General features: G+C 40.9%; 1 protein-coding gene across 1 annotated transcript; it reads right to left on the reverse strand.

Moving 5' to 3' along the window:
• Positions 1–9670: 9670 nt before the first annotated feature.
• Positions 9671–15518, reverse strand: PSMB1 (proteasome 20S subunit beta 1). The gene is made up of 6 exons (XM_006121987.5): positions 15350–15518; positions 14017–14124; positions 12678–12759; positions 11821–11950; positions 10643–10749; positions 9671–9965 (listed from the first exon to the last, which is right to left on the reverse strand). The coding sequence occupies exons 1-6, from the start codon at positions 15448–15450 to the stop codon at positions 9780–9782; spliced, it is 714 nt and encodes a 237-aa protein (XP_006122049.1). The 5' UTR covers positions 15451–15518; the 3' UTR covers positions 9671–9779.
• Between the last annotated feature and the right edge of the window lie 62 nt (positions 15519–15580).

A 15580-nucleotide genomic window follows, 5' to 3' on the forward strand; every position in this document is an offset into this window, starting at 1 on the left:
CACCCCTTCCTCAAGCCTAGGGTTGCCAGGTGTCCGGTTTTGAACCAGATAGTCCTGTATTTGAGCTTTCTGTTCGGGAAACAAATTGAGAAAATATAAATATCCGGTATTTTCTAAATAAGATGTAACATAGATTGTGAGGTAATTTCAAGTGTGTCCCGTATTTTTGTTGAAGCCATCTGGCAACCATACCCAAGCCCGCCCTGCTCCACCACTATGTGGGCAGTGGAATCTGGAGCAGTGCAGCAGCGTGCTCTGCTCCACCACACCGCCTTCTCCCAGCCTACTTCTCAGCTCTGGCAGGAAGCAGAGCCTGGAGGGCAGCATGGCAGAGCAAAGCAGGCTGCCATGCCACTCTGGCTCCCGCCACTCATGTGGTGAGTGTGTGTGTGGGGGGGAGTGACCCCTGCTGCCCCTGTGCTAAGCTCCCTAGGTCCCTTCCAAGGCCTGTATGTGGTGGGTGTGAAAGTACTCTCCTCCCATGCTACCCCAAGTAAGCATAGTCCAGCCGGCCAGAGGGAGGCAGGAACAGCACTCCAATTGGTCCTATGGTTGTGTCTATTGAATTTCCCTGGCTTGGTGACTGTTGGGGTTCTGAAACCTTGTGATAAATGTGGGAATTTCAAGTTTGTAACTAACTTGGTAGCAGGTTGTTCTATCTAGTTTCAGTGGAAATGTTTCAAACTGCTTTACTTTTAATAGCATTTGACAATTTCTGAGCATCTAATTCATCCCAGGAAGTCATAAGAAAAAAGGGAACCAGTCCACTCTTATGTCCCTGTTCCACAACATCTATGGCATGGGCACAGACACGGATTTGAGTAACTGTAGAAGAAAAGAAAAAACTAATGGGGGATATTATGTGTCAGGTTGGAAATGAGATTGCTTAGAGTTGTCCTCAGCTTTAAAAAAAATAAATAAAAACTTTAAAATTTGTCCCAGGAAAATCTTGGCCTTACTTAAAATAATGAGATCAGCTGCTTGGTGGTGTGTTTTCTCAAAGGACAAGGCAGAGAAAGATCTGTTGGGGGTAAATAGGAAATACATATAGAAGTCTTAATCCTGCAAGATGCTGTGTACTTTCACCTCCTGTGATTTCAACTCCTCAGTATGCAAAACATGTGTGCAGTGTATACAATATTTCCCAAATGCCTGTTTGAATCAGTCTATTCCATTTGTAATGAAAACTTTTTAGTAAACAAACATAAGTCTTTGGGCTTTGAGGCTGACCTCACACAGATATTTATCAGTTGCTGCTGTACCAGCTTTGCAGCAATATGCACCCATATGTCTGAGATCAAAATAAGGCTGCCTTCAAAATTAATAAGGCAAAGCCTATCGCAGTAGGGAAGCCAGTGAAATACTCTATGGCTATTTTTACACACATAACTTAATTGTTTTAAAACCTGTGATGGCAACTAAATATTGCCATCTGATGGTTCCTCTTAGCATTGCCCCAGATACAATCAGTTCAACACTTTGTCTGAGCAGCTTCCCAAAGCACACCTCTGCAGCTTGCAGGCTCTGAGCAATATGGCTAGGACTTGGGCAGCTGCTAGAATCAGATCAGAGCTTGCCATCCAAAACCTAAAAGCACATACCTTTTAAAAAACCAATAAATAAAACTTGTCCCAGTCGTCCTGCAGAAGAGGGAGGCCCTAGGTTAAAAAACAGGAATTCTGCAAGATAGGGAGAAAGCAAATTTTCCCCTCTGTTCACTTTGGTAGATAAATTTAATCCTTAGGATCAAGTAGATAAATCTAACCCAGTCCTTTGCAGCCAGCGAACACTAGCCATGCTCTAGTTGCTTCATGTGTCTTAATTCTTGTTCCTTCTTATGGTACTTATATTGCAATAGTGCCCCACTGAGTCAGGGCTAGAGCTGCAATTATAACTCATGGGGTTCCTCCTGTGCTCACATCATGCAGTTTAAAAAAATAATTAGATACTGTGGGCATTACTGTCATATAAAAGTCCCAGCAGGACTCTGCTGGGCATGGTACTTTTATGGTACTCCCTGCCTTGGGAGATGGTAAAATCTACAGATAACTGCATAACCTTATGAACAAATGTTTTATTTAGCAATAAAAAGTGAGTGGGTGGCTGGGTGGGGGGCTTAGAAAACATGTTTCACAACTGTGATGGCATCACTCCAGTGTTTACCTATCCTAGGATGAGAGTTTAAATACTAGCAATTCAGACAATATAGCTATGTTTATCAATCAGTGTTGTTTAAAAAGCAAAGGAAGTTGGTGCAGTAGCTTCCTTCTTCAAGGATTTATGATTGGATTATATATTGTAAATTCTTCTCTTGCTGTGTACAAGTAAGCACACATGCAATCTAAAAACACCATAAAGATAGTTGTAATCTGGCAAGGTAACAAGAACAAATCATGTCAAACCAACCAGATGGCTTGCTTTGACAGCATAACAGGCCTTGTGGACAGGGGTGAAGCAGTAGAGGTGGTATATCTTGACTTTAATAAGGCTTTTAATATTGTCCTGCATGACCTTCTTGTAAACAAACTAGGGAAATGCAACCTCAGGACTTCAGACAGACTTGCCAGGCTGCTAGGCAAGGCGGGGTAGGGAGTTAGCTCTGGGACAATGGAAGGGGCAGGGCTAGGGCTAGAGTCTCTCAGCAAGCCCTTCAGTGCTGCCCGGCCGTAAGTCACTGGGCCTTGGGGCAGCTGCCCCTTTTGCTCCTTGTGCAACATAAATGAAACTGTTATAAGGTGGATGCGAAACTGGTTGGAAAACTGTTCTCAGAGGGTAGTTATGGTTCACAGTCATGATGGAAGAGCATAATGATGGGATCCTGCAGGGATCAGCTCTGGGTCCTATTCTGTTCAATATCTTCATCAGTAATTTAGATAATGGCATAGAGAGTACACTTATAGGCTGTGTCTACACTGTACCCCTTTTCCAGAAAAGGGATGCAGATTAGACACATCGGAATAGCAAAATCCGCGGGGGATTTAAATATCCCCCGCGGTATTTGCATTAACATGGCTGCCGCTTTTTTCCAGCTTGGGGATAAGCCGGAGAAAAGCGCCAGTCTAGACGTGATTTTCCAGAAAATAAGCCCTTTTCCGGAGGATCTCTTATTCCTACTTCGAAGTTTGTGGATGATACCAAGCTGGAAAGGGGTTACACATGCTTTGGAAGACAGCATTAAAATTGAAAAAGATTTTGACAAACTTGACTTAGTTTGAGGTAAATAAGATGAAATTCAGTCAGGATAAATGCAAAGTACTCCACTTAGGAAGGAACAATCAGTTGCGCACACACACAAAATGGGAAATGACTGTTTAGGAAGGAGTACTGCAGAAAGAAATCTAGGAATACAAGCTAAATATGAGTCAACAGTGTAACATTTTGGAAAAAAAAGAAGAAAAAAGCAAACATCATTACAATAAAAGGGTATTGTAAGGAGGCATGAGAAGTAATTCTTCTGCTCTGTGCTGATTAGGCCTCAACTAGAGTACTGTGTCCAGTTCTGGATGCCACATTTTTGGGAAAGATGTGGATAAATTAGAAAAAGTCCAGTGAAGAGCAATACAAATAATTAAAGGTCTAGAAAACACAACTTGTAAGGGAAGATTGAAAAAATTGGGTTTGTTTAGTTTGGAAAAGATTGAGAGGGGACACAATTATTTTTAAGTACCTAAAAGATGGTTACAAGGAGGAAGGAAAAAAATTCTCCTTAACCTCTGATAAGAGGACAGAAAGCAATGAGTGTAAATTGCAGCAAGAGAGGTTTCGATTGGACATTAAGAAAAACTTCCTATCAGGGTGGTTGAGCACTGGAATAAATTGGTTGTGGAATCTCCATCATTGGAGATTTTGAAGAACAAGTTAGACAAACAGCTGTCAGGAATGGTCTAGAGGTCTTGCCATGAATGCAGGGGACTGCACTAAATGAACTCTCAAGGTCCCTATGATTTCTGTTATCCTAAAGTAACAAGCTTATGTTTCTGCAGGACTGGCCTTACCATGAGGCGACCTGAGGCAGCTGCCTCAGGTGCTAGACTGGGGGCTGGGTGGGAGGTGCCATTAGGACCCAGTATGTGGAAAACTGTGTCTGCTCCTGGTGCATATGTATGCTCTCTGCAGTACTAAGAGAGGAGTAGAACAGGAAGAAGGCAGAATTGAGACCTTTCAAAATTTTGGCCCAAGCGAGGGGGCATAGGGGCGTAATTTGAGCTCCCTGCCTCAGGTGCCAAAATGTTGTGGGCTGGCCCTGTGTTTCTGGTTCAAGAGGCCTTTCATTTAGTTTTCCTGGCAAATCTATCAAGAAGGCCTGACCATGTCTGGTGATGTATCAGGGTGGGACTTAAATCGGGACGCCTGACTTGGTGATATGATACAGGCCTTTCTGTGTCACTAGATCAAATACTTCCTATAGTGGGAATGAATGCAATGTTACCATTGTTTCCTGGCTGCTCAGTAAGTGACATATGTGAAGTAAGTTTGGTGGCCTTAGCCTAGTTACCAGTGAACAAACATACACCACAAATGACCTCAGTTGGCCCTTGGTTGGATACTTGCAGGAGTATGACTGAGGACTGAATTTGGCATATGTATCCAATCCCCTTCATCCCTAGAAATGTTCCGTACTGGTGGCAGGGGAGCACTGTGAAACCTGTGCTACCACTGTCTCTTATTGAATCTGTTCTGTGTATAAACCAGGGCTACTCAACTTTGGAAGCCCCAGGGCCATAATGCACATGCTGAGGGCCACAACTTAAGTGTGGTTGCATATTCATGCAAATATATATGCAAATAGCTTCTTTCTTACTGATGGGCATGAATACAAAGATTAAGGCAAGACTACACAGCATGCAGGCCCCATTTAACTCAGTTCTGCTGACATTAATAAAATGCAGTATTTACCCGATTTCACCCATGTGACAGCACTTTTAATGAGCAATGACAGTCCAGGAATTAAACTACAAAAACGCATATCAACGGAAGATCATTATATTGACTCGCCTTTGTGGAGCGTGTTCCCAATGGAGGATCCCACTCACAGGCCATGTGTTGAGCTCTGTGTAAACCCAAACTGAGTAGCCCTGGTATAAACAGAACTTTAGGCCTTATCTACATAACAAAGTTGCATTGTCATGGTGCAAATTAAAATGGCACAAATATTTGTTTCAGAATGACTGGCCTACTGCATTGTAGTTCTGCGTAAGTCTTCCGAATACAAGTTCAAAGCCATCCAAATTAAAAGTGTAAACAAACTAGTTTGTACACATTTAAATATTAGCATACAAACCCATTTCAGTTAAACCTGTGTAACTTTCCCATGTAGACAAGATCTTAGCATGAAAAATGCCCAATTTTCAGCCTTGGAGACTATATTCATTAATATGTCATTCATTTCCTTCTGTCCTCACCTGCATTTATTATTAAATTATTTCAATCTCTTAACCCAGGAAACAGATTTAGAGACTAGACAGATTAATCATAGCACTCTGTGACCATTTCAACATTAAATTCCTATACATATGAAACTCACCTCTGGTTTTACAAACTGAGGACCCAGCCCAAATTCACCAGTGTTCACTAAACTTTAGGCAAATCTTCAATGATTTATGGTTTCATGTAAAAAAATTACATGCACTATTGTATAATATGAAGCCCCATGATGCTCAGCTGCTTCAGCTGAATTTCATTAGGTATTGGAGTTTGAACTTGAAACTCAGAAGTTGCAAAAAAAACCACACTAATCACTGGTGCAAAACTCAGCAAATTGTTACCACTCTGTCCTGGCCAGCTATACAGTGTAACTTGCATCCATCAAAAATAAATGCAAAAACTTTAAATACATATCAGATCTTTTCAGATAACTTTAAGAACCCTATTAGCTTGCTTTATCAAACGATAAAAACCAAATGTTCCCATTAATAAATTCTTGAAATAATGTTTCTAATTTTCTTCCTCTCCTCCTCACTGTCCTGCCCTTCTCCCCATTTGCTTGTGGTGACATCAGAGCTTTAATATATGGGTCAGGTTGGTTCTCCTGCAACTATAAAATCCATGGATGTGAAATCTCTGCTTTTTACAAGGAACAAGAGTGGCACCCAGTGGTCAAGTGAGTGTTTTAATGAATTCCTTGAAATAGCACTCCTCAGGATCAACACTGTAGTGATCAATCCATTGGCGTAAACAGGAACACGGCCCCCACCAACCCTACCTTGCACAAGATGCTTCTGTAAGTACATTGACTTCAGCTACAAGACCTTAAATATAGCATGATTGTGTAACAATTGTGGAGGGGTGACTAGCCCAAATTTGTGACTGGGCATAGGCTTGTAATGGAAATGGATGAAATGAGTTACAATGAACAGAGGAGTAACATATCAAGAGCAGGCAATCTGGGAGAACCAAGGTGTATTTCTCTGTAGCATAGAGATGAGCTGGTGACTGTGTTGATAAAGAGTGTATGGATTGTGAAAGCATCCAAGAACAGCCAGGGAGCACTAGAGGCTATATTTTGCCATTGCATATGCAACTTTCCACTGGAGGACATAAGATTGGACTGCTCAGTTTTCAAACCAAATTATACAATTCCAGCTAAGGCTTTTGTTCCAATAGCCATTTCCAGTGGCTTCCACTTTGCTTGAAAGTATGAGAGACCACATCTGTGCCTTGCACTACTGATTCATAGGAGTAAAACAATCCTTCCTTAGCCTGCATCCAGACTTGGACCTAATAGTGTGATTTCCAGGTCATTAAGTAATAAGCTAGCTCAATGAGAGTTAAAATGGTAGCATAGCCACAGCAGCAGGTAGCACAGGTCCTTCTGTGTAATAGTTTGGACTGAAACATTTCATTTCAATCATCAATGTATTTCTTCATTTACCTGCTGCTAGGTTTTATGTTAACCAACAGCAGACTAGAATTGTATGCATCAGCAAAGCAGTAAGCATCAACAAAGCAGTAATTTCAGACTATCTTAAAACTTGTCTTTGCAAGTAGCTCTTCCAGGCCATAGCCTGTGCTTTGTAAAAATATGCTGAAAACAGTCTGATTTTATTTGCATATGTCCTGCCTCTAAAATGAAAATGGAGGTGTCTTGCCAACTGTAGCAAGTCTGAGTGTTGGCTGGACTCTACCTCACAAAGCAAGACTAGCATTACTGCATTAAGATAGAATTGTCACAACACTCTAGTAAGGAGCAATTCCTCACTTGTGTGTAGTACTAACTAGACAGTCAAATAGAGGTGACAAATGACTATGTAAAAAAGAATGCGCAGATAGGACAGCATACTAACAGAAAGCTACATCCCATTAAGCTAGAGTGTGACTTTCTAACATTTTAATGATTTTGAAGTGAGTGCCCTGAGATTTAAGTTTTAATTAGTTTGTATCTGGTGACTTTTTCACATAGCCTGCAAATCACTGATATGATTATTCCATGAAGAGTAGACAAACTCCCAAACAGATAACGCTAAAGCAAAGACATCTCTGCTTTCTGCCTTATCACTTCATAGTGTCATTGTCTCCCACTGCTTTGCCCAATAACTATGCTGTGTGTATCTCCACAGGTCCAGGCACATTTGTATTCAGGGTAGCTAGACTGGGTCACTGTTCCCCATGCTTATTGAGCTAGCGAATGTATATACAAGCTGGGAATCACATCCTTTGCTTTAAGTGCAGACACAGTCTTTAGTTTCATTGTATGCCACATTGGATAGAAAAGTTACAATGTGAGACTGCTGTAAACAAAATTATTGCAGTCTTAAATACTTTCCACTCAACCTTTTCAAAAGAAGCAAGCTAATTAGTAAAATGTGTACAACTTTTTTTACATTACACTAGCTTTCACAATACTACTGCTACACTCTGTAATTAGTAAACTTAATAGTTAGCCCATGGCATCAACCCTCACACCTCACTCACTCCAGTTAAGTTTCCAGAAGGTGGAACTTAATTTATATGCTCGAATTTACTGAAAACAAGAATAGTGACCAGAAACACCACCGATTCCTACATACTGATGTATTTATCTAGCGCAGAGGCTCTCAACCTTTCCAGAATACTGTACCCCATTTAAGAGGAATTTATCTTGCATACCCCCAAGTTTAATCTTTTAAAAACTGCTTGCTTACAAAAAAATCAGACAAAAATACATGTGTCACGCAACATGTTGTTACTGGAAAAGTGCGTACTGTATGAAATTGTAGTGATTTTGCTTGTTTTTAAATGTAGCCTGTTATTAAACTAGGAAAATCTAGAAGAGTTGATGTATACCCCTGGAATACCTGTGCCTACTCCTATCACTCAGCCATTTGATTGGAAAGACTCATGCTGATCAACCCTGTATTTCACGTGTATTCTTTGAAAATACATTTGGGAACCAAAGTTGCAGCTCATGTTCAATTATAGCATGCAATATCTATTATTAACACATCAACATCTACAGAAGTCAATTGACAAATTCCTGTTAACGAGGCTTTGGACTGGGTTGGGTTACCATAGGTGAATTTAGAAATATATAATTTTAAACTTGAATCAGCATTCATACAACTATAAAATTTTATGAACCCTAAAAAGTGTGAAGATGGTAATTTATTTGCTTTCTAGTTTATATAGAAATATTCTAGATTATACCTATCACTTTTTAAATTAATATTTTAAGGCACTAAAATGTCTGATTTTTGCAACATCAGTGTGCCAAATCTTAAACTCCACTCCTTTTGCAGACTAGGGAAAGGCAACATCTTTAAAATCTAGTTTTTGTTTTAAATTTCTAGGCCTTCCTAGATGTGAAGAAAACCTTCCAAATAGACCAATTTTAAAACAAGTGCCACCTTCCAAATTCTGCAGACAGTTGAAGTGCCTCTGCTGATGCTCAGAGCTTCCTAAGCCGCTGCTGTGAGAGAATATTAACCAGTCCTCCAGTGGTGCTATTTAGCTGGTAAGTCAGTTACTCCGTGGGAAAACGGAGCAGCAGCAGGTGGCAAATGCAGCTACCTAGCGGATAGGAGAATCCAAAAGTGAAGAGTTTGCATCATAAGTTTGGTTGCGGAAACGTTCCCAGCACATCAACTACATGATGCTGTGGTCATCGGTGGGCTTTAGACATTGAATACTAGCTAGCTGGAAGCAGATGTGAAAGATGAGCTTCTGAGTAAGGTCCAAGGAAAACACTGTTAGAAATGCCTGCACCCTTCCTAGTATATATTTATAGCTTTTCACCTCAATATTTGTTTTTGGGTAACAGGTTTACTTGTCTCATATCAAATAAGATTTCTAAGTCCTGAATGGATGAGGATGGACTAGTATACTAGTATAAATTAGGAAAAGCAAGTTGTGAGCTAGAGAGAAAAGGGAACACAAACCAATGAAGTCTGTCATGATACAGAGGAGGAAGAAAGTGGATTGAAAAGATATTTTTCCATCCTTAGTAAGCTTACTCCTTGTACAGTAGCTGAAAAGTTAGCTCAGACTAAAATTGGCATCTAAACTAAAAGGCTATTCAGTCCCATGTGCTGACAGTCAAACATTGACCATACTGTGGCATTCTTTGTTTTTCCATTTATCAAAACAAACCCATAATCCAACCAATGGATTTGCTCCAGTTTCATCAAGGAACATTATCACTTTTCAAATCCCATCCCTAATGTAAGAAAACAACAAACATTCAACATTTCCACTGTTAACTTGTTAAATTCTTTTAATAAGACAAATGTCACCACAATACAAGTAAATCAGACCAGTTAAAAAGTAGATTACATAATGCAGATTTAATTGACAAGTATTCTGAATTAGTCTTTCCGTAATTGAATAGTTTCCTCCTTAATACCATCTTTTGTGACAATGCAGATCTTAAGTGAATCTCCAGTGTATACATCTCTCTCAGCTGCAGAAATAAAGACATCTTTAACTAGCTGCATAGCCTTTTCCAGGGACAACGGCACGTGCTCCACATTTTGCATGTTCTTGAAGCCAACCTATGGAAAAAAGTGATGCTGGATTATTCTGTTTCATGGGTTTTGAAAAATTCAAGTAAAGAGAAATTGTAAAATTAGTTTAGTCAGATACAGGAACTGCCAGGCTTAAGTCTGAACAGAAATGTGGAACACCCAAACACTTGATGGAATTTGCTTCAATGATTTATATTTTGATGCAAGGCTGCTCAAAAGCTGGTGCACCAATTAAGATATGCTAGTAATTCTATTGTATTTGAGTAGAGAAAAGTAGGAAACTGGGTTCAGAATAAGGCAAGCATAGTTTCTCTCCTACTAATACAGAGTAGACTTATAAAAACCACCATGAACATTCAAATTGAACCAATCTGTACAGAAGCTTCCCATTCTAGCATAGCTCAAAAGAAAGGGCAGAGTATTTTATGTCAAATCATCCAACATAGCAGTCTTTATACATTGCTTTGCAGTATTCTAAGAATATTAAGAATTTGCACAAGTGTGAATGTTCACGTTTCTAAAGGTTGTCCAAATTTTTCACTTTTAGTTCTATGTTTTCCCCTAACAGAACAGGGCATGGAAAGAACCACCATTTCACAGCCTAAATATGTTGTAGCCATTGTCATTCCTTCCAAACAATTTTACAAGATACTAAGCACCCCCCCACCACTCAAAAATAAAGTTTAAGACTACTTCAAGACTACCTGGTTGTCAAGCAGGGGCTGTAACATGGCACTTGCTGAACCACCAGCTTTGAAGGCATCTCTCTGATATGAACCAACTGGGTCAAAGCTATACACTGCTCCCTTCCCTTGAAGAGAAAAAAGTGTTAATTAAATCTACACACCAGAAAGCCATTTTCTTAATGATATACAAGTGGTACTTCAAAAATATTACATAGTAGTTTCCCAGCCATCCTGAGACAAGATTAATAACTTGATCTCTGAAGAAAAGGTGAATCAGAGGACCTGAGGATAAAGACCAGCTCTGATTCTTGGTCAAAGCCACAGAACAGAGAATCCTAATGGTATTCTGGCTGGTGCTCAACCAAATCATTAGAAAAGCTTAAAAGCCAGAGATAAGAACTTACTTCTGAGGTCTAAGGTAACTACAATCTTACATGTTTTATTAAACTACTCCTACTGTATGTCCATATCTACAAAGGTTTTGATTTGAAACAGCATATTTATTAATTTCACAGACCATTCAGAAAAGGAATATGCTGCAGGAACAGCTGTCTACCAATAATACAAAAAAGATCTGAAAGTAAAATTAACATTAAGATGTTGAGTTGGTAAAACATTTAATCTTTAACTAGATGTATCTGCTTGGCTCAATACAGGTAAAATCCTGTGAATGGAACACTATCAATCCATGCCTTTGATATTCCAGTGTTCTGTACTGTTGCTTTTCAGAACAGCCTGAGAGACTAGCAGTATACTCCATTCCACCTTAAAGTACTAAATGTGAAAAAGATAGAAAGGTAGAAGCGTTTTTAGCAAAGACATTATTTCAGCTCTGAATAAGTAATTTGAAAAAGGAGGATTTAGCCATCTTTAGATCTTGGAGTTCATACACAGACTCTTCAGAGACTGAAGGCAGTAATATATTAAAATGTTGGTGAAAACTATAAGATCTGATCATACAAACTATACATTAGTTTACCTACCTAAAGGAACTATAATACTTACCAAAACTATTTTTAAAGTGCCTTGATATCCTCAAAAATATTGTTAACAGCAACATTATTTCACATAAGAGAAGCAAGGATAAAGCTTCTTCAAACTGCACACCAGTCTGCTTCTGTAGAAATGATTGCCCTTTCCCAGCAGAAATCAGTCTTTTCTCCCTTTCCTTTCTACAAGAAAGCCTAAAGCTTTACCTTCTTCATCAAGCCCGCCAATGATGTTGTAAACGTAATAAGGAAAGAAGCGCCGAGAATACAGGATTGTAGACAGCATTGCTGCAATTGCACCAGTAGTCATGGTCTTGTTATTGGAATGCTTGTACATCTGTAATAAGCAAGTGGAGCAGCACAAAAAATGCGTTAAACAGTAATATTAGAATAGTAAGCAGACACGCACAGCAGAAGTATAACTGGAATACAAAATTATGAAAATTCTGTTTTTAGATTACTACCAAGATTAAATGGTGGTGTATTTATGGGGTTTCTTGAAGTTTAGGCACAAAATTTAAGTTTCACAGAAGTTTTTATTAAAAAAGATGTTACATGGTCACTAAATACTAAAATATTAACAAAGGTGGTTTTTAAAATTTGTCTTTACTTTTCACAGTTTTTGTATTCTAATTGCCTTTGCATTTTACTGAGTTTAGATGGTACATTTTCTCTTCTTAGGTTCTTTCACTAGCAATGACACAATGTTTGGGGTATCAACACTTCAGGGGAATATTTGAAACTCAACTATCTTTACTTTGTTACATTTTTATTTCAGTTTCTTTACTTGCTCCAATTATTGCTCTTCTCTAGTATTTTGATAAGGCAGAATTACATTCATTTATCTATCTATATATTTTAGAGCTGTCTGAGTCTGTCTGCAAGTCTGTTAGTTCAAGAATGCCTCCTAAATGGCAACAGCTAGGACTACCTCCTTCTCCTCCACTGCACCTGGAGAGCACCTCTTCTCACCCCTGGCCTAGGCCTGGAGAGCACCAGCAGAAAGCCTCCTCCCAACCCCAGGTAAGTCTTCTCATAGATAAAAATATCAAACATTTAGCTACCTTTAGTCTTGCTTCAATAATTTTAGTAAGCGTGAGGCAATCTCCATGAAAACCACTGCATCCAATGACTGTTTGATCTGTTCTGTAAAACGCAAAATTGGATAGTTCTTTTTTAATGCTTACCGAAGTATCAACTATGCCATTTCTTTTATTGACAAGCAACACCAGGAATACTGAATACATTGCATTAAAAATGCTAAGAATGTATCAGCTGGTAACAATTAACTAACTCTATAGACTATTATCAAGAGATACGCATATCAATATGGATAGACCAGTTTGAGAACTACTCATCTAGTTAAGTGCAAGGCTGTGTGAAAGAAGAACCAGATTCTATTCCCAGTCCTGTCAGATAATTTTTGTAATTTTACAGGTATGTGATTTAACCTCTGTGCCTCAAATTGCCAATCTAAAAATTGGAACAGGATTTACATAATTCACATGGCTATTGAGAGGATTAATTAATATTTTGTAAAGTACTTTGACATCATTGAATGAAAGGAGCTACAGAATTGCAAGTGATCAAAATGTTACTTATTTAAAACTGAGCACTGATTGTACACAAGCTTAAAATGACTAAATATGCCATCTAAAAATTGACAAAACATTTTACTCATTGTTAAGCATTATTAACTTTAACAACCTAAAGTGAAAATTTTCTCTCTTAACACAAGACTACATCAATGATGGGCAGCCATCATATTTCAGCAGACAGATGGTACCAAGATAACTCACCTCTGGACATTACCAAGAATTTACTGATATGCTAAGGAGTTAGCCAGGAGAAACATGAACTCTCATGAACTGTCAGACAAGAGAGGATTTGCATCTGGAGTGTGACAGAGGCACGTGCCTCCTTTAAATGCATGTAATGATAAAGTTTAAGGGGAAAAATTATCCAGGTGGACTGAAGGAAGTACAGGAATAATATGGAAGAAGATTGATAGAGGAACTGCTGACAAGTTTACTGCTGATCTCTGAGAGGAAGCTCTGAAGTGCCACATGGTCTATTGAAATAATAGACCATTAATGTATTTGCTATACAGTCAAAGGTATCACAGTGGCTCCAACTACTCAGTGTCAGGAATAGGCAAAGCTAGTCATGACAACTCATGAGTGCTGCTACAATTAGGAAACCAAAAACTTCAGGTGTCAGTGAAATTCAAGCAACAAAACACAAACTAAGAAACTTGATCTCATTAACAGCATCACAACAGAAGCCAAAACAAACCCTTACAAATGCACTTCCTATCTTACTGGAATGTTTTTCTAGGGCAACAAATGAAAATGCTAGTCATTCAATCTTCCAAGGATGCCATACAATAAGATTAAAACTTACAGTTTATAGCATTTTGGACTGTCCCTGCTGTGAATTGCGTAACCTTCACTCAGTCGTGTGTCTGAGGCAACAATAGAAAAATCTTCTCCAGCAATCGCCAGCACAGTGCTTAAAGAAAATGAGGACTAATTTATAATCATTATATAATCAAGATTTCTAGACCTAAAAAAAACATCTTCACCCTAGCAGCTTCATGTCTATATATTAGGGATGTAAAGGCATAATCATGTAAACGGTTAACAGTTAACCAGTGACTCTGGGCTAATCTGTTACTGTTCCGTTACACACAGGTTTCTGCCCGCTCTTTGGGAGGCAGCTGCCACTCTCCATCAGAGGCAGAAGCACAGGGGTGGCAGCCAGCTCACCAAAAGCTGGGCTGCAGGTGGGAACTGGCACATGCTGGGAACCGTCTTAGAAAGCCAGCTTTTGGCTGTTGTATCATACTGTAGTTGCATGTAACTGCTGAGATTTTCAGTGGTTACACTGTTACCCAATTACCCTCATTTTAACATCCCTAGTCTGTGGTGGTGGACAAGCTTTGAATATTCTGAGGCAGCAGGAGTGGGGGGGGGGGGGGGGGAAGCACTAGCTGCCACAGGAGGGGACCTGATTTGAAGGTAGGCCCCTTTAGCACTGGCTCTGCAGTGCCACCTTCCTCTTACCGTGTTGTCTCAGCTGCCAAGGACAGAGGCTGCTTCATAGCAGCTCTCCCCATCCCCACAACAGCCTGTTTGCAGGGAACTTGGACCCCAACAGACAGGGGCTGCTTCTACCCCACACTGCTGCCTCTGTCGATCAGTCACAGTGGCAGGCAGCTCCCGGAGCTGTTTTTTTAACTGGCTCCCACCTGCCACCCAGCACTGCTGCCTCTGAGACAGAGGCAGCAGCATCATGAGGTGGCAGGGGGCTTCCTGGGGAGTGGGGCTGCAGCAAAGATTTCATGTGGTTACACAACTGCTCCCCCACGTCTAACATCCCTTTGCTCTGCAGGGCGCCGTTAGAAAAGCGGTTTCCAAAGCTGCTTTTCTTAGCAGCAGCCTTTCCACGGACACGCAACAGGCGCTGCGGGGGCGTCCCAGGCTGGCGTCGTGCGGGGCCCAGAGCTTGGGGCAGGGGCGCGGCCGCTTGGGCCGAACGCAAAGCGACGCGCTGCCCCGAGCCCCCGTTACAGGAGGGTCCTTTCATCCCGCCTCCCGAGGCAAAGCCGCTCCGGAAGCGCAGGGGGCGGGGAAGCCCCGGGGTGTCTGTGCGCTCCCCTGCGGGGCCCGGGGGCGGGGGAAGAGAAAGCGAAAGCGGCGGGGCTGAGGGCCCCGGGGCGGGCCCGGCTCGTTACCCGCCGTTGAAGGTGTAGGGGGAGAACCGGTGCTGCGCGGGGCCGCCGAGCTGCTGCCCCATCCCGGGCCGAGGCTCCGCGTAGCCGGCTGTGGACAACATCCTGGCGCGCGCGCTTGGGAGCCGGCGGGCGGCTGCTGTCTCACGGCAAAATGGCGGCGCCGGAACCGGAACTTCTCCCTTCGCCAGCAGCGTCCGCTCTAGCCTCACCTTGGCCCGATCTCGTCTGCCC

This window comes from Pelodiscus sinensis, chromosome 3 (assembly GCF_052426305.1).
Source record: "Pelodiscus sinensis isolate ZL-2025 chromosome 3, ASM5242630v1, whole genome shotgun sequence".
NCBI classification, from domain to species: Eukaryota; Metazoa; Chordata; order Testudines; family Trionychidae; genus Pelodiscus; species Pelodiscus sinensis.